At 33.3% G+C, this 22941-nt stretch overlaps 1 protein-coding gene across 3 annotated transcripts in view; it reads right to left on the bottom strand.

Moving 5' to 3' along the window:
- LOC113517057 (leucine-rich repeat and calponin homology domain-containing protein) overlaps nucleotides 1-22941 on the bottom strand; it is a 68718-nt gene that overhangs the window by 15776 nt on the left and 30001 nt on the right. For 2 of the 3 annotated variants that reach the window (XM_026901584.3, XM_026901587.3), the window contains exons 3-7: nucleotides 7502-7734; nucleotides 5961-6097; nucleotides 4122-4383; nucleotides 2426-2570; nucleotides 427-501 (exon numbers count right to left, since the gene is read on the bottom strand). In XM_026901584.3, the coding sequence (XP_026757385.2) occupies nucleotides 427-501; nucleotides 2426-2570; nucleotides 4122-4383; nucleotides 5961-6097; nucleotides 7502-7734 (852 nt within the window). The remainder of the gene's footprint in view (nucleotides 1-426; nucleotides 502-2425; nucleotides 2571-4121; nucleotides 4384-5960; nucleotides 6098-7501; nucleotides 7735-22941) is intronic. The other variant, XM_026901585.3, reaches the window with a different exon arrangement.

The raw sequence follows: 22941 nt of genomic DNA, 5'->3' as shown, positions 1-22941 counted from the left end.
TCAACGTTAAGGTTGACTTTGAACAGACGGCGTATTGTCTATGATCTGACATTATTGCTCTACAGCACGCATGTGATAGAACAGGACAGCAGCATCTGTCGTTTTATTTTTTTTCATGCTTGCAGTAGCTCAACACTATTTACAAATATGCGTTGCATACTTCATACGTCTATGTTTTTTTTTTTTTTTATTATGAAATTTTCGAGCTGTTGTTTCTTTTTTTAATAAAAAATAAAATGAATACACTTGCATATATTTAAATGGCGCACTATATACAAGTAAGTTCAAAGTCATGGCTGCTCCATTACACTGTCAATTGCAGCATTTGTCAACTATTACGTACTAAGTGTTATTTAAATTATTTAAACATATATAGGAGTTAGTGCGTGGCATATGAATGGCGTGCGTGTATGAATGACGATGTACCTGTAGGTTTGCTGATGAGCTAACTTATTCTTATCGTCGCCATTCGTAATGTTCCCTTCGGGTGATATACGGAGGCTGAAAGGGACAACACCGGGGTTATAAAACAGGTAAAAAAATAGAAGTATGAAACAGAGGGGTGGGTGATGATGACGGACTAAGGTTTCTCATTACCTCTGTACCGGCCATGGCAAAAAAATTGAAATAAATATTAAGCACTAGAACTACTAAATAATATAATACTACTTATAATTTCTAATAGGAAATAAATATCATTTTGTACATAATGGTTATTATACCGATCTATGATCCCCAAAAGCTAGGATATAGTGCTAAATTAATTAATTAATTAATTAAACTAATTTATTAGTGTAAGTAGTTGTAACCACAGTATAACATCTTTACAGTAGGTAAATATTTCAATGTTAACATCGGGCGTGTAGATATTTACGTTGTACATACAATCTAGCAACTACACGCTAATTCTAATTTTGTCAATACAGACTGTTACACATTTTGTTTGCAGTAATGGACCATGACGCCCGCCCCATTCCAATGTTGCACTGCGTAAATAATTATTGCCTAACTGTATTGATTGTAAACTGTAGTTATAACTAGGTTTCTTATTTTACTACATGAGTTGCTAATACACTTCAAAAACTCTATACATCATTTTACAAAGTTCTTAGATTACAGACCGAAATCCAGCGATAAAAAAACTCAGTAATTTCCCCCACAAGACACTTTATTTAAGTTGAAATAATAAAAAGATTATAAATTGATAGGTCACGTGATCAATTCAGTAATACTTTAAAAAAATGATCATATTTAACCATATTTTTTCCGTTTCATGAATATTATTGTCCTTTATCTAGGTTTTGGACTGTTAGACTTGTTACATTAAACCTCGCACATTACTGAATTAAGTATATAGTTATAGGTACATTTTAAGATATCGCTCCCATTTAATGACTTCTATACTTAAATCTGTTGTAGATAGCAGAAAGTGAAGTAATCAGTGGTCGTTACACTTAATGTAATGTAATGTGGTCATATTGAACATAATAAAATAAATGTCATATAAAACGAAACTTTTTAATCTTAAAAAGTAAATAAATAATCATAAGTACGCGTCCAGCTACCAATCTCTGCAATGTTAAGGTTGCAATATGGAGCAACTCATATTACATATTTAAAGTCCGAGATATACTATTCTGTCGTCTTAAATTTCAACTTTTGTAGATAAAGCCTTTCGATTCCAACGAAATATATTGAGACTCATAAGGTCGTCAGATTTCTCACCATTCTCACTCTTTCATTAGACAATTATTTGAATTGAAAGCGTGTCAACTAATGACATTTCTCGTGTAAAAGGATCATATATACCGTGACCATTTTATTAACTGTTAACTGTACCATTTAAAACAAATGTCGTCAATAGAGTACCTTAAACGGCGGGCCGTCTAAGGACAGCACTTCCTATTGGCATTACGCCTGTTTTATTGACGCAGTTTATAATCAACATACTTTCTGCCTATGTGTTTTACATATTTTTGTACCTTTATATAAATATATTTTTTTCTATTGTTATTTAAACGAATTAATATTTATAATGGTGTATTGTGTCAAGGTTATTTCAGAGAATCACTGCTTGTATGTTATTTATATAAGAAATTTATATAAAAACCAATCTAATATAATATTCTTTTGATTCAACAATGTGAATAAGAAGTAATTTCAATTTTTAACTACTTCAGTAGAGTCGGTTTCCCTTGGAAGTATTTCAAAGTTAGAGTACCGATTGTTTCAATGTACATATGATATGAAATTAAACCATAATACCACATAAATTTATAAAATTCCATCAAATTCTATTATCCATAATAATCAAATTTGGAATGTAATAGTTTATTATTAAATTGAGCGTAAGAGTAATGGTAAACTACATATAAGTATAACCCATGCATGCATTCCCTATGTAACTCAAAATTACAATACATACCCAGTGAGGAGTGGAGTGAGTGGCGCTAAGGGTGTTTCACTGGAGAGTGACTGAGCTCTAGAGAGCGCAGCGCCAGGAGACAGGGTCGATGGTGTACTCGGAGTGGACCGTCCTGACCCGCCCCCTCCGCCCGCCTCGCCGCCCGCTGGAGACGAATAAGTGATGATAAATAAATAAATAACACCATAACAAATTATAATAGCAGTACCTTAATAATACATTAACGTGCCCCTCCCCCTCTCGTTTATGGAAAGAATTTTAAGTAATGGAGGACTAGAAGCGCCATTGCTGGTGAATTCATACGATTCTCAACTGATTTGATTTTCTCACCTAATAATCATCCCACACTGGTACCCGCAGTGCGTAACCAATAACGTAAGTGATGGATTAAAATTTTATTTCTTCTTTAAAAAAAACCTGCTATTATCATAGTGGACAAGCGCCTTGATTATAGGCTTCGTGTTTCCTTCTATTGCATCTTTATATGTTTTGTTGGCTTAATTGCCATTAACTAATTCAGTTATATCTGGTCTTACATCTAATGTCCTATTTTTTTTTAAGATTAAACAACAACATGGCATTAATTAATAAGAACATGATTGTATGAGCGAACGAAACTGATAACGAAGTAAATATTGAATAAGGATGATATCATCCAATTTGCATACTTTATATGGACATGTATGTAGATACCAAATTAACAGGCCTGGTCAGCGTAGGAATAAAATTAGGGTAATATTATCACCCAAGGTTTTTAGTAATGGTGTTTAGTTGGTCCATATACTTTTTCAGGTCTTCTTTTAGGCGGTCTCCCCTGTAAACTATTGTGGCGAATTCCTCATGAGTCAAATGAACTGACTTATCTTGACTAATAACTGTAGCTTATAACAATAGTGCAAACAGGGTTTCCATTCTATTTTATCTCCTAATTATATCACAGCTATTCATCAGACAGACGGCTTGTTTACCATTACACCTTAAATAAAAAATAAAAATAAAAAAAACATTTTTTTTAAATAAAACAAGTCCCATTAAAGGAGTATCTTTATTGGATGACCTATACTCATGACAAGATCTTTGGTCAATGCTGTCGGTGCTATGATCCCCATCTGAAACATGCGTCGCCCTGTGCCTAATGTAGTCTATAGTAAGAATATCTTAATACTATTTTCCATCAAGAAGAGGGATTATTATCTTAATATATTATAATCCCTCCTCTTGATGGAAAATAGTAATCGTCAATAGATGTCGTCGTCCTATAAACAAAAATGGAAATCCCAGAACACATTCCGATGCACCTAGTACACCTCATACGTTGACATTCCTGAAGACGTAAGATGAAAGCGCAACTGCTACGTAATGAAAAACCAGAAATATTTATTACGAGTAATTAAAACGTGAGTGGGACAGAGGTACCAAAGTAGCCGCGTCTTGGAGGAGAAAGGATTTAGGATTAAATTTAGGATTAGATTAGCAATCCCAATGCTTGCAATATACCCTATCAGGTCGACTTTCACGCTGTGTCCCCTGGAAACCGTCGTGACTGATTTATTGTTGAAATTACGATGGGTCAACAGACCTGCTTTATTTTCACCTATTTTCTGCACTGGTGCACCGATAGTGCAGGGGGGGGAGTTACTATTCCATTATCATCATAAAAAAATAGAGACACATCTATATATATAAAAGCACTCACCATCATTGGACCACCTTTTGTCAACACCGTCGGTGCTGTACCCGCTGTCTACAACATGCCTCGGCTTGTGCCTCAAGCAGTCTATCGTGGCATTGCCAGACGTGATCTGGTGGGTCACGCTTTGGTTCGGTGAAGTACTGATGTACGAGCTATGTTTAGCGGTCCGTTTCGCCTCCTCGACCCTTCTGTGTGACGGTAACGAGTCTTTGTTCGCCATATTTTCCAAATATTTGAATATGTGCACACGCCCGCGCATGCATATCTGAAAATTAAGAGTTTATATATAGGAAGAAATCTAATTCGTTAGCATCATTTGAAGAAACTGAATATATTCACCAAAGAAAAAAAGGTCGAGAAACGACAAAGAATTTTGAGTCTCTGGTACTAGGATGATAGACATACTAGGGACTAAGGTGTTAGGTCTCTGTACCCTGTAATTTCATTGTCATATCCCATCCATCAAGCCGAAACACAGTCATGACTTAAAATTTATTGTTTTTGAATTTTCAAAAGTCTTCAAAAGGTTGTATTTTTTTTTATCTTTTTTACTTCATAACTCCGTCAGTTGCAAACCAATTTGTTTTTTTTTTTAAAGAATATACTTATAGATTGGTCCCATAGAAATTTTATTAAAGTCAGTTTGTAATTTTTAGTTTTTAAATCAAAATAACTGGTTTAGCCCCAATTGAAGTCGCTTTTTTTATGGACCACAATTTAACTATTGATTCATGTAACTTCTGTCCTAACACATTCTACAGCATGAGTAATTTCTAACTTTTACCTATCACTGTATACTCGTATACAGAACAAGTTGCGCACTAAATGTGTCCATTAAGCGATTATAAGCAAGCGTGATTCCTAGTATGAACGTGAAATCAGAGATACAATCATGCGTTTGAATCGTACATAATAATTACTCAGCCACCATGTGTTAGCAACGCTATACATATTAATTTAGACTGCACCATATTATAACATATTTTCTGTGTAATGCGAAGGAGGAAAAATTAAATGTAAATACATAGTGCATATAATGAAGATAGGTATTTTTTTAACGCTCATTTCTAGTCGCTAACAGTTAATTAGCGTTACATTGACTGACTATATATACAATCAATGTAAACATAATCTAAATTGTAGAAATGTAATGATTTATCCATTAACAACTATAGATAAATACCATTTTCATCAGATATGCCATCGACTTATTTGTAAATCTTAATTTATAATGAAAAAAATAGCTTTCAAGTAAGACTCGTCGTCAAATGATCATTGCAAACAAAGGGCCTTTTAAACATCAACAGGAAACAAACGTTCAGTTTATTACTATGTAGGATCACATTGATCATGACATAAAGGTATATACTAGTGGGCAGAGTTATGTAGACACAAGGATAATGTACCAAGTCAGTGATATCATCGCATTAAACGGAAGGCAATTGTCACGTTGTTTTTCATAAAAATAAACCGTGAAAAGCAGGTTAAGGTTATATGAATACTAAAATAACTGCACAAATACACGCCTCTAATATTATAGATTAATAACAAATTCAATCAACAAAAGTTCAACAAAATTAATCAATTACTTTCGAAAAAAAAACTCTTAATAATAAATACTAATATAACAAAGCGAAAGAGGTCGTTTGTTTGTTTGAACGCACTAATCTCTGGAACTACAAGTCGGGAATGAAAATTTCTTTTTGCATTTGATAGTTCATTGTTTGAGTAAGATTATAGGCTATACAATATTACGATACGGCCACGGGCAAAGCAAAGCTAGTTTAATATATTCACAGATGGAATAATAATATAAAGAAAATAATAGTTAAAGACCCTTACAGTGGTAGGTGGCGACACGAGCGGATTGTTGTCTAGATTTAAAGTGACGAGCGAGGTCATGTTCCGCATTTCCAGGGGAAGCGACGATATACAGTTGCAACTGACGTCTAGGTGCTCCAGTCTTAAATATGTGATTTCTGAAAATAACATATTTACATTACTTATTATAACTAACACAGAAAAGTAATCAGTATGGGATTACACTAATCCAAGATAATAAATATGTAATTAGAAGATGTACATGAGAGATATAAGAAAAATTTATATAACGTGTATGTGATATATAGAAGCCAGAAGAATAATTTCTTGAAATTTTGTTTGTTCCGGTATCCCGCAAAAATTACTGCACCAAATTGGATGCGATGTTCAGTCAGTGAAATTTTTGGAAAACAATTTAAAATCTGCTATATGTATGTTTTATCTTTATGTAGAAATAGTCTATTTTTATTTACATCAATGCGTACGAGGTAGCGGAAAAAACTAGTAAGGACTACAAAATAATAAGGATTATTATTATAAATTCGAGTCAAGTTTGTTTCCTCTTAGCGCTTTAGCGGCTTAATCAATCACTATGAAATTTGGTATACGGATACTATAAGGGATGGAGAAGAACATAGGCTTTGATCCTGATCACGTGGACGATAACACAGGTAAAAGCTTGCAATATATAAATAGTCTATAGTTATTAATCAGACTACTGCTTATATCTATTCTGCTGTTAATTAATTTAAATATGATAGAACAAAATAATTTATCATGAAAATTATATTAAAATAGTTTTCAGTTTATAGCGTAGGCAGGTCGGCAACGTTCCGACCCTTGTAATCTTCTGTGGGCGTGTTTCCACAAAGTTTCAGATACAACCTCTGTGACATTTAAATTAAATATGTAAAGGTCACACTCAGTAGGTGGGAGGAAGGAGTCAAGTAATGCGCAGATTAAGGAGGAAGATGGATATTAATACGTAAGTAAGATAAGCTTTTACGTAAGATAATAAAATCTGTTTTTTTTTTTTATTTATTGTACAGAATAAAAGCTGTCTTAACAAGCATATAATTACCCATTTAAAAACATTTTAGAATCCCTTCAATTAGATATGTAATTTAAAGGTATTTCAATAGTAAGTCGGATTCAATTAAAACTTATTTGAGTATTATTGGGTTTCTTAAAAAAAAAGTGTAATTGACATACTGCAAGATTGGAACCCTACATGTGATACCCCTGATGTAAACAGCTTTCCTATTCTACGATATCACCATGGGCCTACTTGTTTACTATCGTGTATAAATAAAAGGCGTTTTAGAAAAGTTTTTAGCAACGTTATTTGTCATATATATACATAAGATATTAATTAACAAGATCGTATCACCATTATCAGACTTGAGATTTTGTTCTTAATTACATAAATATTTTGTTAAATAAATAATACACAAAAAACGTTGAGTAGGAGTCACTAATACAGAATTAAAAATATCTAAAGAAAGAAATTAAGAAATTACATAAAATTTTTGTTTATTTAAAATATAGAAAACTGTACTCACGTAATGGTAATAGCCCCAGCTGATTATTACTAAGATCTAATGCCCGCATCCCTGCGCAGTCACCCAGAGTCATCGGCACCTGAGTGAGTCTGTTGTTGGAAGCATCCAGCTCTGCCAGGGACGTCATCTTGCCGATCTCCTTTGGGAGGTTCGTTAGCATGTTGTCTTGTAACAGAAGAACTTGCAATGGCATCTGGCATACTTCTCTGGGTAACTCCGTTAGCTGATTTGAACTGTGGACAATGAGCGTAAGTGTTAAAAGGATCGAAGTTAACTGTAATTTATGAATCACCTAAGAACAGACCATATGTATTTTACGACTAAGGGTAAATAATTTATTTTAAAAAGAAACAATTTTATTTTGTTATTATGATTATTTACAGGTTCACTGGACTGTTTTCAGTAGCAAGTAAATGGACAAGTCCATCAAGATAGTAGTCAAAATAGGTGTTACCACAAAAGATAATTACTTGTAAAAATGTACATAAAAGCTAAAAAAAATACGCTAAGAGTAAGTGTAGTATAAAACCGAGAGCTAACAGACGAAAACGTAAACAAATGCACCGAATCAATAACAACTAACGTCTATTTCTAACGTAGAACCTACTTTCATGTAAGATTGCATGTAATTAGATCGCTCGAAACATAAATCGCTCGCCGCTTAACCTAATAGCTCAGGAGCGGGTGCCAAGAAAACTCTGTAAACATTGGTGTTAATACGATGGGTAAAACTGAACTTCCTGCATTTTATGCAGTAGAAAGACATAAAAATGCTTTCACATTTTATGTATCGGTAGAGCACTGTGAAGTAGAGCATAGATAATTGGAAATGTTACCTTTATTGCTACTGAATTTGTAAACAAGTACGCGGCAGTCGGGGACCGCCCACGTGTCATCACCTAAATGAATTATGTTATCAGATTATACGAGAGTGCCGTTAATTTTTGCACTATGAATTATATGTCTATGCTTATAACTTTAACCCCGAAGGGATACTAAAAGGTGTTTATGAATTATTTTTGATAATTATAGATGTTTATTATTTTATAGTAAATGTTAATTTCATTCGTAGTCAATCGTAGCTAATTTTGTAATAATTAAAAGGATATAAAAAAATATAAAGCAGATCATCACTTATACTAGCATATTTCAATTTTTTTTTTAGTATTGGTCCGCAGAATTGAATATATCAGTTAGAAATTAGATTACTGAATGCCCGGCAGTGAGTAATGTGGTTAAGCCACATATCTTCTAAGCTCGATATTTTTTACCCCACAGCCTCTTTAGTCTAGACTCTAGACGAAGCGTTTGAAAACTGGCTTCTGTACTATTCTTGGAATCGATAATGAAATACACAAAGGTGAACGCACTGGAATATTTGAAGTAATTGATACGTTTGAATTACTTGTGAAGTTTGGATATAGCACAGTTACTATCAATGTTTATAACGTGCTCATCTCTATTTCGTTTACAAAAAATACTGTCTTGAGCCATTTCTCCGAACTTACGCTATTTGTACTAGCCAAATTTATTTTCATGTTCACATCTGAGATTATTCAATTATTTAATTGCACAAGGCGATGTCATAGTAGTAATAATAAGTAGGCAAGACCTGAGGCCATGTAATGCAATGTATTTCTCAATGGCATCCGTCCCTTGTCAGTATAATTCGATCTCCGTTATCTACACAACCGTAAATGGCATAGCAACATGCAGTTTCATCATAAATACAAAACGAGATTGTCAACTGCTTGTATTGGTTTTATGTATCCACGCTTTCACACAGCAATGCAAATATATTTTTTCCATCACGTCAAGGAAAGTAGGCTCTTTTTGCTAATTTTGTCCAGATTGATATAAAAAAAAAAAAATATTATACAAATCGTCAACGTACTTGAGCTATTCTTTATATTATTAAAAACTGATAATTAAATCAAGACTGTAGTAAAGAATAATAACGAGGCGAAAATATGACTAAAAGTAATTTGAATAAAATATGCAATAAATTACTAAGAAAGAACAGACACATTTTCGAGACTTGAGATATGCTAGTTACAACTGCTTAATAAAATCATCGGAGCTCAACAATGAAAAGAGTTTAGAATGTAGTTTTTACTTTAAATAATTAATGACGGTAAATAAATCTGTATCTGCTTCATACAGTTGAAAAATGCTCTAATTTGTTAAGTGTTGTAGTAAGTTTTTAAGTGACTTAAAAATTTTGTTCATATCTATGCCATTGTATTATATTTAATATATATAAAATATATATAATATTTAATGATTTTTATTACATATCATTTGTCTGTTGAATCGCCAATTAGCTACATTTCGATAAGAGTCAAATTGTTTCACCACTAAATCAACCATACAAAGCCACATAAAAATTCTGAATTCTTTAAATTCGAACAAAAATAAATTATTCTATCAACTCCCATTATTAGAAAGTTATATTGTGATGGCCTCAACCTTGCCCGCAACCACACCTACATTGGATTAAGAGACAATGATAACATTTACCGGCGAACCGTTTATTGCCTTTGAGGTTCCCCTTGAGGGAGTAGGCCTCCCTCTGTCAACGAGTACATAATTTAATGGTGTTTTAGACAGGAATGGAGTTAAGATTGGTTTGTTAAATATTTCAAGTGTCATATTGAAGTTAATAAAGTAATTATATTGAATGAAGTGATACAAGTACGTAAATAACTTGTACGTAAGATTTTAGGATTCTAATATTGTAAATACAAAAGAGTTTGTTTTTAGCTCTTAGCGTCTAAACGGTTTTATGGATAACTTTAAAATTTGGTATATACATACTATAGGAAAAGAGAGAATGGCATAGACTATTTTTCGTCACAGTCAGCGAACATATCCCTGTCACACACAAAAGTAAAATGGGATCAAAACAAGAATAAATATTATCAATAGTAAAAAAAAGGCGACGTAATAACGCAACGAAAAAAATTTCGCAGTGTAACTATGAAATAAAGGACTTTCTTTACGAGTCACTTAAAAAGCATCTAAGATGTTCCAATTATTTCCTGCTCTACCGCATTTTTATATCGCTGGTTTGTTTCTTCTGATTCATTATATTACATCCGCCAGACAAGGCTGCAGCCCCGGCTCCCCATATTATTTAGTACAAATTATTCGCACGTTCCACTCGGGTGATCCAAGGTCGTGATATCGATTCATTTCCTCTAGGGTCGCGGAGAAGGGAACCCCTATATGGGTGAGCAGACAAAACAATTTAGCTTATATATTTATTTACAAACTAGCAGACTGGTGTCAGTTTAAACGATGGCTGACGTGTGTTGATGTGTTATGAATTTCTGTGATAAATCATCAATTTAATAATAGAATTTGTTTACTAGTTAGAATTAGCTAGAAATATGTTTACGTGATACTACGCTGTTTTCTTTAATTAGGTATTCTTGTGTTGAGTTGAACGTGATGTTTTGAATTAAGTACCTATATTATGACCTATAGTATTACAGAGTGTGAGAAGCAATTAGTGATTGTGTAGTTCTTTATTTATTTATTTATTTATAAAAAGACCTGCTGCTTGTCATTTAGCCTGTCTATAAAAGTATATCATAAACCGTTAAGGTAAAAAGTAATATTTTGATGCAACTTAGAATACCAAACAAGCAATTGACCTCCCCCCCCCCCCCCCATGGAAAATGACAACAGTGGCCTATATATAAACAAGACTGACCTCTTATAGTAATAATAATAAAACTTTATTTCACTCTTTGTTACAATATAGTGTGCAGTTCCTAACTCCCGAGATAGGTATGAAAAAACCTGTTTCAGGAAATATATATAGTTATAGTACAACATTCGTTGCTATTTCTTCAACGGCGTTGGCATCTAATGAGAATTATTATCCCGAAACTCAATCGGGAACGCAGACAAAAACATGATAAACATAGGTAATATATGATACTACATATATTACTACTAATACACGGTAAAACTTTTGTTGCTCTTGATATGTTAATTTATAATTACCATAAAGGCGGCACACAATCCTATGGCCAGAAATAACAGTTTATAATTAAATTGTTGTTTCTGCAATTCACATAAAATGAACAATAGTAATAGTAGAATGGTACTAACGATCGTACTAGACAACAATACACGAAGATTACCCTGCTATTCGCCAGTAGGTATATATTTTTTAATAAAAATATCGACCTCTGAAATTACGAGTAGACAGACCGTAACTAAATTAACTTTTAAGATTTTCACGTGAAATGATTTATGATTTCTAAGCCAGGAATTAACACGGTATATTACGGTAAAAAACAACCATTTTATCTAGGTTTACAGCCTTACGTTTGAACCATTAGAATCGACGTAATAATATAACGTCTGTTTAACGTTTCTTTAATATTACAAGTATTTCTATTCGAGCTCAATTCGATTGCGACGGGGGGAGAAGGGATTGTTAGTAATGGGGATTAGCAACCCCATTGCTAGCAATAAACCCTATTAGGTCGACCTCCTCGCGATTCTCCCTGGAAACCATCGTAATTGATTTATTATTGAATTTGTCGCGATGGGCTAACTAACCTGCTTCATCTTCACCTAACACCTCTCACTGGCACCCCGCCAGTGTATACTAATAGCGCAGGTGGAGTTACGATTCAATTACCATCCAATAAAAAAAATCGGACTACGACGAAAGTCATTACTTGATTACACCGGTTGCGGACGAAACATGGAGGTATCCTAGATAAATTATTGAAATTTATCTATATGATGGCGTTATCGAAATTGCCACGCTTGGCAGGCGAATTGGCAACAGAAGTTATGGATTGTTGTTTTAAGAGGGACGCTGCTACCAATCCCTCTACCATAAGTCGCATTTTACGACACCTACGAGAAAAGGAGTGAATCATTGTATGCCAGAGCTACACGGCATAACTTGAAATACTACATATATTTCAAGTTATGACTTGTTGTTATGATGCGAAAAAACACTAAGTACTTATAATCATTGTATTATTTATTTTCCTCTAATAGTCCTGTGAAAAGTATATGAAGTATGTTAATACAAGTATAAAATACAAATATATATTATTTATATTATAAAATACAAAACCTACAAGTGATAAAGAAATGTACATAATAACAGCATTATTATTATTATAATTATTACTATTTATAAACGATGACTATAAATCATGTTGACCACATGTGTGGCTCCCGTTAGTTGGCCTAAATATAAGTCACAAGTGTTCTGGCTGTAAACGATTCTTTCATATCTCTCAATTTATTAGGTGCTCAGAGTACATTATAGATACTCGTAGTATATTTATCAATTCATTTTTTTTATTATAAAACAATATGAGAATAAAAAAATCTTAGTAGTAATTGTACGCAACAATTTTCAACCGACTTCATATAGGAGAAGGTTCTCTATTCGTTTATATTTTTTTTTTACCTCTGAACTCTGTCACGTATAAACTGATTTGGATAATTCTTTTTAATATAATATTTTCAGATTATATAAAAAATTTACTAAAATCGGTTCGGCAGTTTAATTTTTAAATCAAAATAACTGGTTTTACCCTGTTTGAAGTACGTGTTTTTTTTTGTTGTGAATTAAGATCTATTTGTTTCTCATATTAACAGGATGAGATTTTAAAGTAATCGTTATTCTCACTAATTTCATCAAAAATACAAAAATACAGTTTAGGAGTTAATCGGTAAAAGGTGAACATACCCATATAGACTACTGAAATTATAACAATCCGTAATCTCTTAAACTTCCTATAAATATGAAATAAAATTGTATTTAAGCTGCAAGAAATTATGTTGTGACAATTATTATATATAATGAAATTATAAGTTACGTTTTAGCCATTTTGCTATGGTACTCTAAAACAACCTACAAAGGAAACAACTTTCATTTCACTATTCTATTATGAAATGCCGTGTTAACACAATCGTAACCACTAATTTGCATGCTAATTATCACCTAGCTTACTCTAGCGCGATGTACTACAATACAACAATTTTCCGTACACCGGAAGAGTGACCAAGTACAGTTAGCTCTAAAAAAGTAATAAACAGTGACTTAGGTCGTTACAAAACGACAAACATTTCCTTTAAAACGCGAAATCGCGTGTCTATATTTTGCTCAACTCCTCTTTAAAATAAGAGTGAGTATATATTTGTATTTGCATGGTTATGGAGGAGCGTGACCTTCTGATACAGGTGATAACACTTACTTACGTCACAACAACGATCTTAGTATTGTATCAATTTTGTTACGAAATAAATATTTTTTCATTTTTTTTTTATATAGCAATATCTATATAGTTTAGTTATCATCGTAGCCATTATCTGCCCATTACTAACCATAGGTCTCCCTTGGAGTTTGACAGCCTCATTGTTAGCAATATGTCCTATTAGGTCGACCTGCACGTGGTTCCCCTGGAAACTATCATGGTTAATTCCTGATGAATTCATCATGATGGGCTAACTAACCTGTTTTCAATCTCATCTATCACCCTTCACCGGTGCTCCGCCAGCGTATCCCGTTAACGCAGATGGGGTTACCATACCATTTTCACTCATCAAAAAAAAAACCATCGTGAACAATTTTTGTTGAATTCGTCACGATGGGCTAACTGACCTTCTTCATCCTCACCTATCATCCTTCACTGGTGCCCCGCCGATATATACTAATAGCGCGGGTGGGGTTACCATTCCATTATCACCCATTCAAAAAAAACCCATAGGTCTTCCCTATAGACTGCCATAAGGAACGGTCCTGAGCCAGCTGTATCCAGCTCCAATTTTAGTTTTATTTTATCTATTATATATACTGGTCAAATAACGAATATGTTAAAAGTTTGTTATCTTTTATTACCTTTTATACATATTTAAAAACAGATATCCAACTGATATGGGCAATATCAAAATGAGTGATAATCTTTTTCCGTCATCAATATACAGAGGAACTCAATATATAGATACTGGATCGCTATCAATATTACTCGTGCCCACTTATGAAAATCGTTTAAAAGAAGGAAGTGTCATTATCTGTATATGACCCGAAAAGATAGTATCTAGGATTGATTCGACCATTGCGTAATGTCATTTCTATTGTGCTATAATAACGTACTTTTGGCACGCGTGTTCCGTTTTCGAAAGCTCTATCGCATTCATGCGCACGCGCAGTTGATCGGGCGTTACGGTGTGTGAGTGCGCGCCGAACCGCGATCACAATGCAAGAGTTACGGCCAGTTTGTCGTTTTATTACCTGTGATTTGCTGATTTTGTAAGCGCAAAGCGTGAATTGATCAATATAGAACATGTATATTGTGAAATCTAACATTTCACGGCTCGACCAATAATAATATCATTGACTGTTCGTATGAATTACGGTACTTAAAATAATAAGTAACTTTGCTTAGTGACTAGTAACATTAATCAAATGACTTCAAAATGAAGGAGGTTCTAAATTCGTTTTTTTTTTTACGTTTATTACCTCATAACTCAGTCTATTTATAAACCGATTTGGATTTTTTTATCTGAAAGAATATACTTAGAGATTAGTCCCATAGAAATTTTATTAAAATTGGTTCCATGTCTTAGGATTATTCTTTTATCTATAGGTTAGTTTTGGTTCATGAATTGCGTTGTACTATTAGTAGTATCTGTGGTACAAGAAAATAAAGTAGCGCTGGTTATGACGAGGGATAATTTAATGTAATTTTAGAAAATGATGATAATTTATATCGTTAAAGGAGAATCCTTTAAAGTCTAATCCAACTCTCGCATAGAATACTGAAATGGAGGACGATTTGGACGGAATTTAAAATCTACATGGTTTGTATTATAGTAAAGACACACAATTTATTCAAGTTAAGCAATGGATTTAATAGCAACAATTGCATAATTTAACAGATCGTGGGTTAAAATTCTTAGATTATTCACATAAGAAACAAACTGATTTACATTTGTTTTGTAACTTGCAACTCAACACTGTCTCGTTTTCAAAACACTCATGAAATATAAGCAAGCATTCTCGGTAACTATAAGTAAACAGTTTATGAGCTTGATGTTTCAACAATTCGCAGAGCATATTGAGCTTCGGCGAAATACGTTTACGTCTCTATACCTTGTCAATAAATACTGATTTAATATAATGATATTTTGTGAGCATTAAGGGTTATCTTGATATAGACATGAAATCCCAAACAATTCAATTAGCTATTAAAGATAGCTCGAATACTAAAATTAATGAATAAAGTTAAAGACCAAATTAAAATGAAATATGTATATAAATAGTAAAACATATGCATAGGAAATAAGCAAATACAGAATTAATGGCTGACAAGGGAAAATAGAAAAGAGAATAGTAAATATAAGACGAGATACGATACAAATTTGATAATACGATTTGATAAAAAGTTAAACACACTAATAACCTTATTGTCTTAGAAATTACTTTGATAGTTTTCTAGAAATACTTTCAAACCCCCGGAGACTTGGGAACAAAGTTAATTTGCTTTGAAAATCGTAAAGTAGTTACATATCGTTGGTACATTCGTATCTAAAGGGCGCTACTTTGTATGTAAGTGACATCCATTAAAGCAGCCTCATAATAATTAGTAATGTTATTTTGTGTAGATGGTACTTTGGCATGACTAATTGGAAAGTGGTACCTGACCAATGGTACCCACCTCTTTCACTTATTTTTGCCATGAAACAAATTTGCGCGAATTATAGCTTTCCATGTGAAAAACATGATGTCTAGTGCCATTTTTGACATAATGCCTTGGGGCAATCAGGACAATCACACCCACCACCAAAACGCTTACGTTTCTGTAGGACATCCATGTTAAGAAACCAGCTGTATCTGAGAGAAACTTTACTTAGAATAATACTAAGAAGCCCAGGCAATTAAAAAAAAAATCGTTTCCTAAAGAGGCTCGACCAGGAATCAAACTGGGGACCTCATTATTGCAAAACAAAGCCCGTTTCGCTGTGTCGCGGAGGTCACAGAGGTCGGAGGTCACCTTAATTCTTACTATAACCAAATGACATGAGCGTGTCATAGTTAGCAAAGTATATTTATATATTTATTTATTATGCTGTTATTCATGTCAACAAGCGACGCAGTTACTTTCCATCAGCCTGTAGGCTTGTTTACCATCAGTATTATCCGAAGTAGTACACTCTTCGTTATCCATATTGTTAGACGAAAATAAACCGAAGTTTATCATCTAGGGGATTGATCGTTTGTATTGTTTAGAAATAAGGGGATATCCAATACATACCGGCCGTTTTATGTGGGTTTTTTACACTGTCTCGACATTGAACATCGACTTTATGGATCATGATTTATCCATGAAATGAGAATATGAAGAATATTTCATAAGAATAAATAAGGACCGACTATTCTTACGGAATAAAGTTAACATACTTCCTAAATATTGCTTTATCAATTTGTAATTTGTCCCTATACATAAGATAACGTCAGACGTTCCGCTATTAGTTATTAGGAAATGGAATGTGAATTATTCAAGCATCAAGATTTGCATGCCAAATTATATAACGGGCATTGTTTAATAGATAATACAGAACCACGTGTGCAGTAACACCACCACGGCCGTGACACTTGAGGTCGTTCACCTCGCCTACTGATCTTTATGTCGACCTAAAAACATTTGCGCTCTTATCACGTAACGATAAAGACTATTTTCGTTTTCTGTTTAACCCCTGTGATATTAGATGGAATAACTTTGGAAAAATAATTAAAATATTTGGTGAGATGCGACTAATAGTTACATTTGAAAAATTTGAATTCAGTAATGTATTCGTATTGTTTAACCTTTGGACAAAATAAAATACTACAAGAGTCTCATAATAAAACAAGTGAATGTACAAAAGGATATAAATAAATAAATAAAATATATTGGAATCATACCACACAATAATCCTAACTGAAATTTAAAAATATAAATAAGAATTTATTTTAGTAACTTTCTTAACCTTCGTGCTTCTTAATCTCCGTCTTGTTCATTTAAAGATTCTAAAGTGTAAGCCATTATGTGCATTACATTTTCATATGTATCTTTTAAAATAAGAAGTTAATAATAAAAGAAGAAGACAAGACTACATTCTGCTACTCTTCAGAGTACTCTTTTGAAGTAGCAAAACTTACATCGACAAGACAAATAGTATAATAATCATAAAAGGCCCCGCGCGTATCCATAACCGTAGTTTATTTTCAAACCGCAAGCTGTTAGGACCATCTACTAAATTGTCCCGTCAAGTTGTTATTTTTGTCAGAAGCTGCGTATCTGTTAATGCAATGGATACAAATACGCTTTGAGCATGCTTTGCTTTCTTTTGATCAGTAGTTTCAATAATCAAGAGATTATTGTTGTTACTGAAGACGGCTTCACCACTCAAAGATGAAATTAGTAATGGTAGATTTTTTTACTTTTTGTAAAACGCTTTGTTGCATTTTATAAGATAATCAGTATAATCCCATCTTAGACTTCTGAAGTAGATAACGTATAAAATGTCTTGGGCGTACTCTAGTGTGTATATGGTATGCTTCAGTTATCATGTCTATTGGCGAAGGTTATACGTTTCCTTCAGATAGGACATCAGCTAGTTTATACTATTAGTAATAATTTAATGAAGTTGCAGTAGCTCTTCAGTGATTTTACAAATATTGTTGATAGTAGATGAGATTCACCATTAAAATTTGAAGTGTTTGCTTTATTATATATTAGGAATAGAAACGTAATTAGAATTCCGGCTACAATAATAGCTATTTGTAATTAAACCATAAAGGATTCACAAACATTTCCTACATTAGTATGAATTTGCTTTTAATAGTATGAACTTAACTGCTAGAATTACCAAGCAGTTAAGTTTTAAAAAAATAACAATGTTTTAGTTTATTTAATTTTGTTTTTTACATAAATACTAAAATCCAAGTAATTTCACTAACTACATTACAGAAATACAAACTAATTGCATTAAAGTAAACACAACGACACACGACATATTTTTAACTTTCGACGTCAAAAAGGTATTTACGTACTCAGATTTAATTTTGTGTAATTTTGTCAAGGCCGTACTATTATAACTAGCAACTTGAAATTTGGCATCGTTATAAAAGGGTAATTCTGCGATAGAAATTAGTACAAATTTTAGTAGCGAGAGAAATTTACCACCTTAAACCATAGTCGATTGATTTTCACACTTCTACGAGGTCTGTCCGGAAAGTTCGTATAAAAGTGTTCTGGAATGCGAGAAAGAGGAGTGGGGAGGCCAGGTAAGCGCAGGACCCCTTCCTTATGTCCCTAACAATGCTTCAGTTCTGGTCTGACCACCGTGCGGTGCGAACTGGCTTGTCACGCCATCTGTGAAGTTACCTCTTAACGAAACCCCGTCGGCATGGAGCCCGCTTCCGTTGAAGAGCAGCGCGTCGTAATCAAGTTTCTCTCGAAACTCGGCAAGAATGGCCGTGAAATTTTTGCCGATCTCAGAACAGTTTATGGGGATGATGCTGTGAAGGAACCAACCGTCCACAAGTGGCTAAAAAGATTCAGAGAGGGCCGAGAAAGCGTTCAAGATGACCCACGTTCAGGACGTCCTTCCACTTCACATTCCGACGAACACAGGCCAGACAGTTGATGGAAAATTCTACGTCGATGTGCTCAGACGCCTCAAAGCTCGTGTGGCACGAGTTCGTCCAGAATTGGCGCGAGAGGGGCGTTGGATTCTTCACCACGACAATGCCCCTGCCCACACCTCTCTTGTTGTCCGTGAGTTTTTGAGTAAAAATTCCATTACGGTGACCGAACACCCCCTATTCGCCGGATTTGGCCCCGTGTGACTTCTTCTTGTTCCCAAAAACCAAATTGGTACTTCGGGGGCGGCATTTGGGGGACATAAATGAGATAAAAAAAGCTACGACGGGGCAGCTGAGAAACCTACAACCAGAGGACTTTCAAGGAGCCTTCTCACAGTGGAAACGGCGTTGGCACAAGTGCATTATGTCACAGGGGGAGTACTTTGAAGGGGATAAAATTGATTTACCTGAATAATTGTAAAATAAAATTTTTAAAAAACTTTTATACGTACTTTCCGGACAAACCTCGTATTTATTACGAGATTAATTGTGCTTGCGACTTTGTCCACGCGATCGGGATAAATAAATCGATCCCAAATTTACTGATTGATTGAGCTGTTAAACCGCTAAGAGATAAGAAATAAACTAATAAATTCACTCTCAGATATATAATATTAGCAAGGCTTAGGTTTATGTTCAGCGATCTTCAGAAGTAAACAGAGTGCGCGGTTGGAACGACGACGACAAAGAATGATTATTACGCTGCAAGATACAATATTGAACCACGCTGTAGATAGTTCGGATACTTACTGAATAAGTCAGAATGTCGTACGTAGTAGATTTTTTTTATTATGGGGAGTCCCCATAAGATGAGTTTTGCTAATAGTTGCTATGTTTAGCAGGCGGGTTGGCAACCACAATTAGGCCTTTTAGGATGTTTTAAGAGAGACGCTGATGCCCATCCCTACCTAGCCCTCCCTTAGTCGCCTTTTACGACACCCACGGGAAAGTAAGGGGTAGCCTAATTTATGCTGGGGCACAGACCGCAAAGTAGAAACAGTAGAATTTAATAACATAACAAAAAGTATGAATACAATTCTATTAAGACGTATTTCCAAGAAATTCCAATCGATGTCTGCCAGACGTATTCTGTTTGACACGATTATGTACACAAGGAGGAGAAAGGGAAAGTATCAGTTGTTGCATCGTAGCACATGAGTAAATATTGATTTTGTGACTGTAGTTCCTTTAGATATTTCGTAACTGGTTTATTTATATCATCATTGTGATAAGAAACGTGACGGTTACCTACAACTAGTCTACGAAAATCTAGTATGGATAATATTGTTTTTAAAACGACACTATTGCCGTTAAATTCAATTTTGTCAAACTACTATTATGTTATTGAATAATTGTTTAAAATTATAATTATACTAATACCGTCTTATTCTTTTATAAACCGTCTAAACATGGAAATAATGTGATTATAAAAATCTTTATTCATAAATGTACTACAACTCAGCAATATCTATTTACTAGCGGCGTCAGATATAAAACATCTATAAACCTAATATAAAACTGTAATATCAAAAAGTGTTAATCATAAACAGACTATAGCAAGTCAATAAAGCGAAAACGTCTAATAGCGGTCCTATAAAGTTATAATGGACTAATGCCTACCTTGCCTCCACGTGGTTCCCCCTGGAAACCATCGTGAACAATTCTTGTTGAATTCGTCACGATGGGCTAACTGACCTATTTCATCCTCACCTATCATCCTTCACTGGTGCCCCGCCGGTGTATACCGATAGCGCGGGTGGGGTTACCATTCCATTGTCATCCATTAAAAAAAAGCCTACCTTGCTTTGCCTATAACAACACTTTAATTTAAAAATTTGTAACATTAAATTAAAATATATTATATTACGTATATAAATGAGAATTGTATTATCTAAAATATGAATCAACTGAAAATCTACAATTAATTATAAATAATTACATTACTATAATATGATATACACAACCATTCTAAAGACGTGTTCAAGCAACATTGTATTTGCTTAACTTGGTCCATTGTATGTACGTATTCGTTTTTAAATTAAAATAGTAATCTTTATATTTTTCAAGATTATTAAAATCACATAATATTTTTGATAGGTGAATACAGTTGAATGTTTACGGTTTGTAGAACTCGACAAGTACAAAATAATAGTGTATATCTTCCGAAAAACTTATTTCAGTTATTGAATGCTTATTGAGTATTTATGAATAAAGTCTATTATAAACGTTTAATAGTGTTATTGAACATTTTAGATAAAGAGCTCTTTAAACCTAAAATAAGATATTTTATTAATAAGACATAGTAATTCATACTGATTGATATTAAAACTCTCAACAGTGAAAACAGTGTTTTAGACAAACGCTATTTACTTATGCAAATCTAAATGATTGGTACACAAGTGTTACTATGATAATTTGTTTGTACCGAAGTATACATGGTCAATTAGCACCAGGTATTACACACGTATTTGATTATTATTAATTGTAACTTACAAATGATGTTATGTTTTCAAAGGCTATTTTGTTTTTTAATTAAAACAATAAGATGGTATAAAATAAGAGGTAATTTTGTAAATAGATAAGTTATCAGGCAAATTAAAATAGCAATTTTTTAAATGTTTAAATTAGTACATATAAAATAATAGCTGTATCCTTTTACTTTATATCTGCTAACCTCCCCCTTTTACCAGTAGTTTCTATATTTATACATACAGACAAGTATACAACTAGGTAAAAATACGGCGTGCATTGAAATAAAATAAGAAGTATTCATCTACGCAAATAAGTACCTGCAGACTAAATAAGTAGTCTAGTGATTTTGATTATGTAGGATGCTACCGCAAAATAGGATTAATTGCATTATAAAATTTCCTCCAGACGTTAGTAAGATGTAGCCACTACACATAGATTTATTTCATTAAATTTCTATACGATTTTTTAAAAATAAATTAATCCAATTAGAATCGGGGAACACCAGATAATGCTGATGAAAAATAATAAGTAAATGATTATAAAGGTAATAAAATTTAAATCCTTGACAAAACATGATATCAGTATGCTGCGGTTAGTGCTTGCCTAGCATTCACCGCGCGTTTCCCCTCGGCGGGGGCTGCAGACCGGCCGCGCGTCGCGCGCCGCTCGCTCGATAGCTCAGCACTAGTGTGCATACAATTTGATGAGACAAAGTGTATTAATCTTTTATCTAAGTTAATTACATACATAAACACATAAATATCTGTCACGCCTGTCTCCAGTTAGGGTAGGCAGAAACAATATTTATTCTTAGATGATTATGTTATAATTTTTTTTTATATATAACTTAGAATGGCCATCAAGCTGACGGTCCACCTGATGGAAAGTGGTATTTTTCATTATATTAAAATTACTTAACGTATTGATGTTGAATAGAAAAAAAAAACCTTGTTGGCATATGCCGAACATTTGGTAGAATATGAGTAACCTAATTCAAGTAATCATATATCCAACTAAAACCAAAGGTAAAGTACAAAGTTGAAACTTTCATATTTATTTTAAAAATTATACAAGAGATTCTTCTTTTGGGACAAAATTTTGCTGTTTTATGTCCAGGTGTACTATTATTATTGTAATGTTTTTTAAAGTAACTTAATAAATAAATTAAAACATTGAATATTGTAAATATGCATTTAAATTAAATCCAGTCAACGTCATATCCGTGTTACTTATTAACGAATCACAACTACAATGTTTTAATTTTTTTTATAAATAGCATGTATTTCTACTT

The sequence above is a fragment of the Galleria mellonella genome, unplaced genomic scaffold (assembly GCF_026898425.1).
Source record: "Galleria mellonella isolate WM207_F2 unplaced genomic scaffold, CSIRO_AGI_GalMel_v1 utg83, whole genome shotgun sequence".
NCBI classification, from domain to species: Eukaryota; Metazoa; Arthropoda; class Insecta; order Lepidoptera; family Pyralidae; genus Galleria; species Galleria mellonella.
This window is presented reverse-complemented; position numbering and strand designations above follow the sequence as displayed.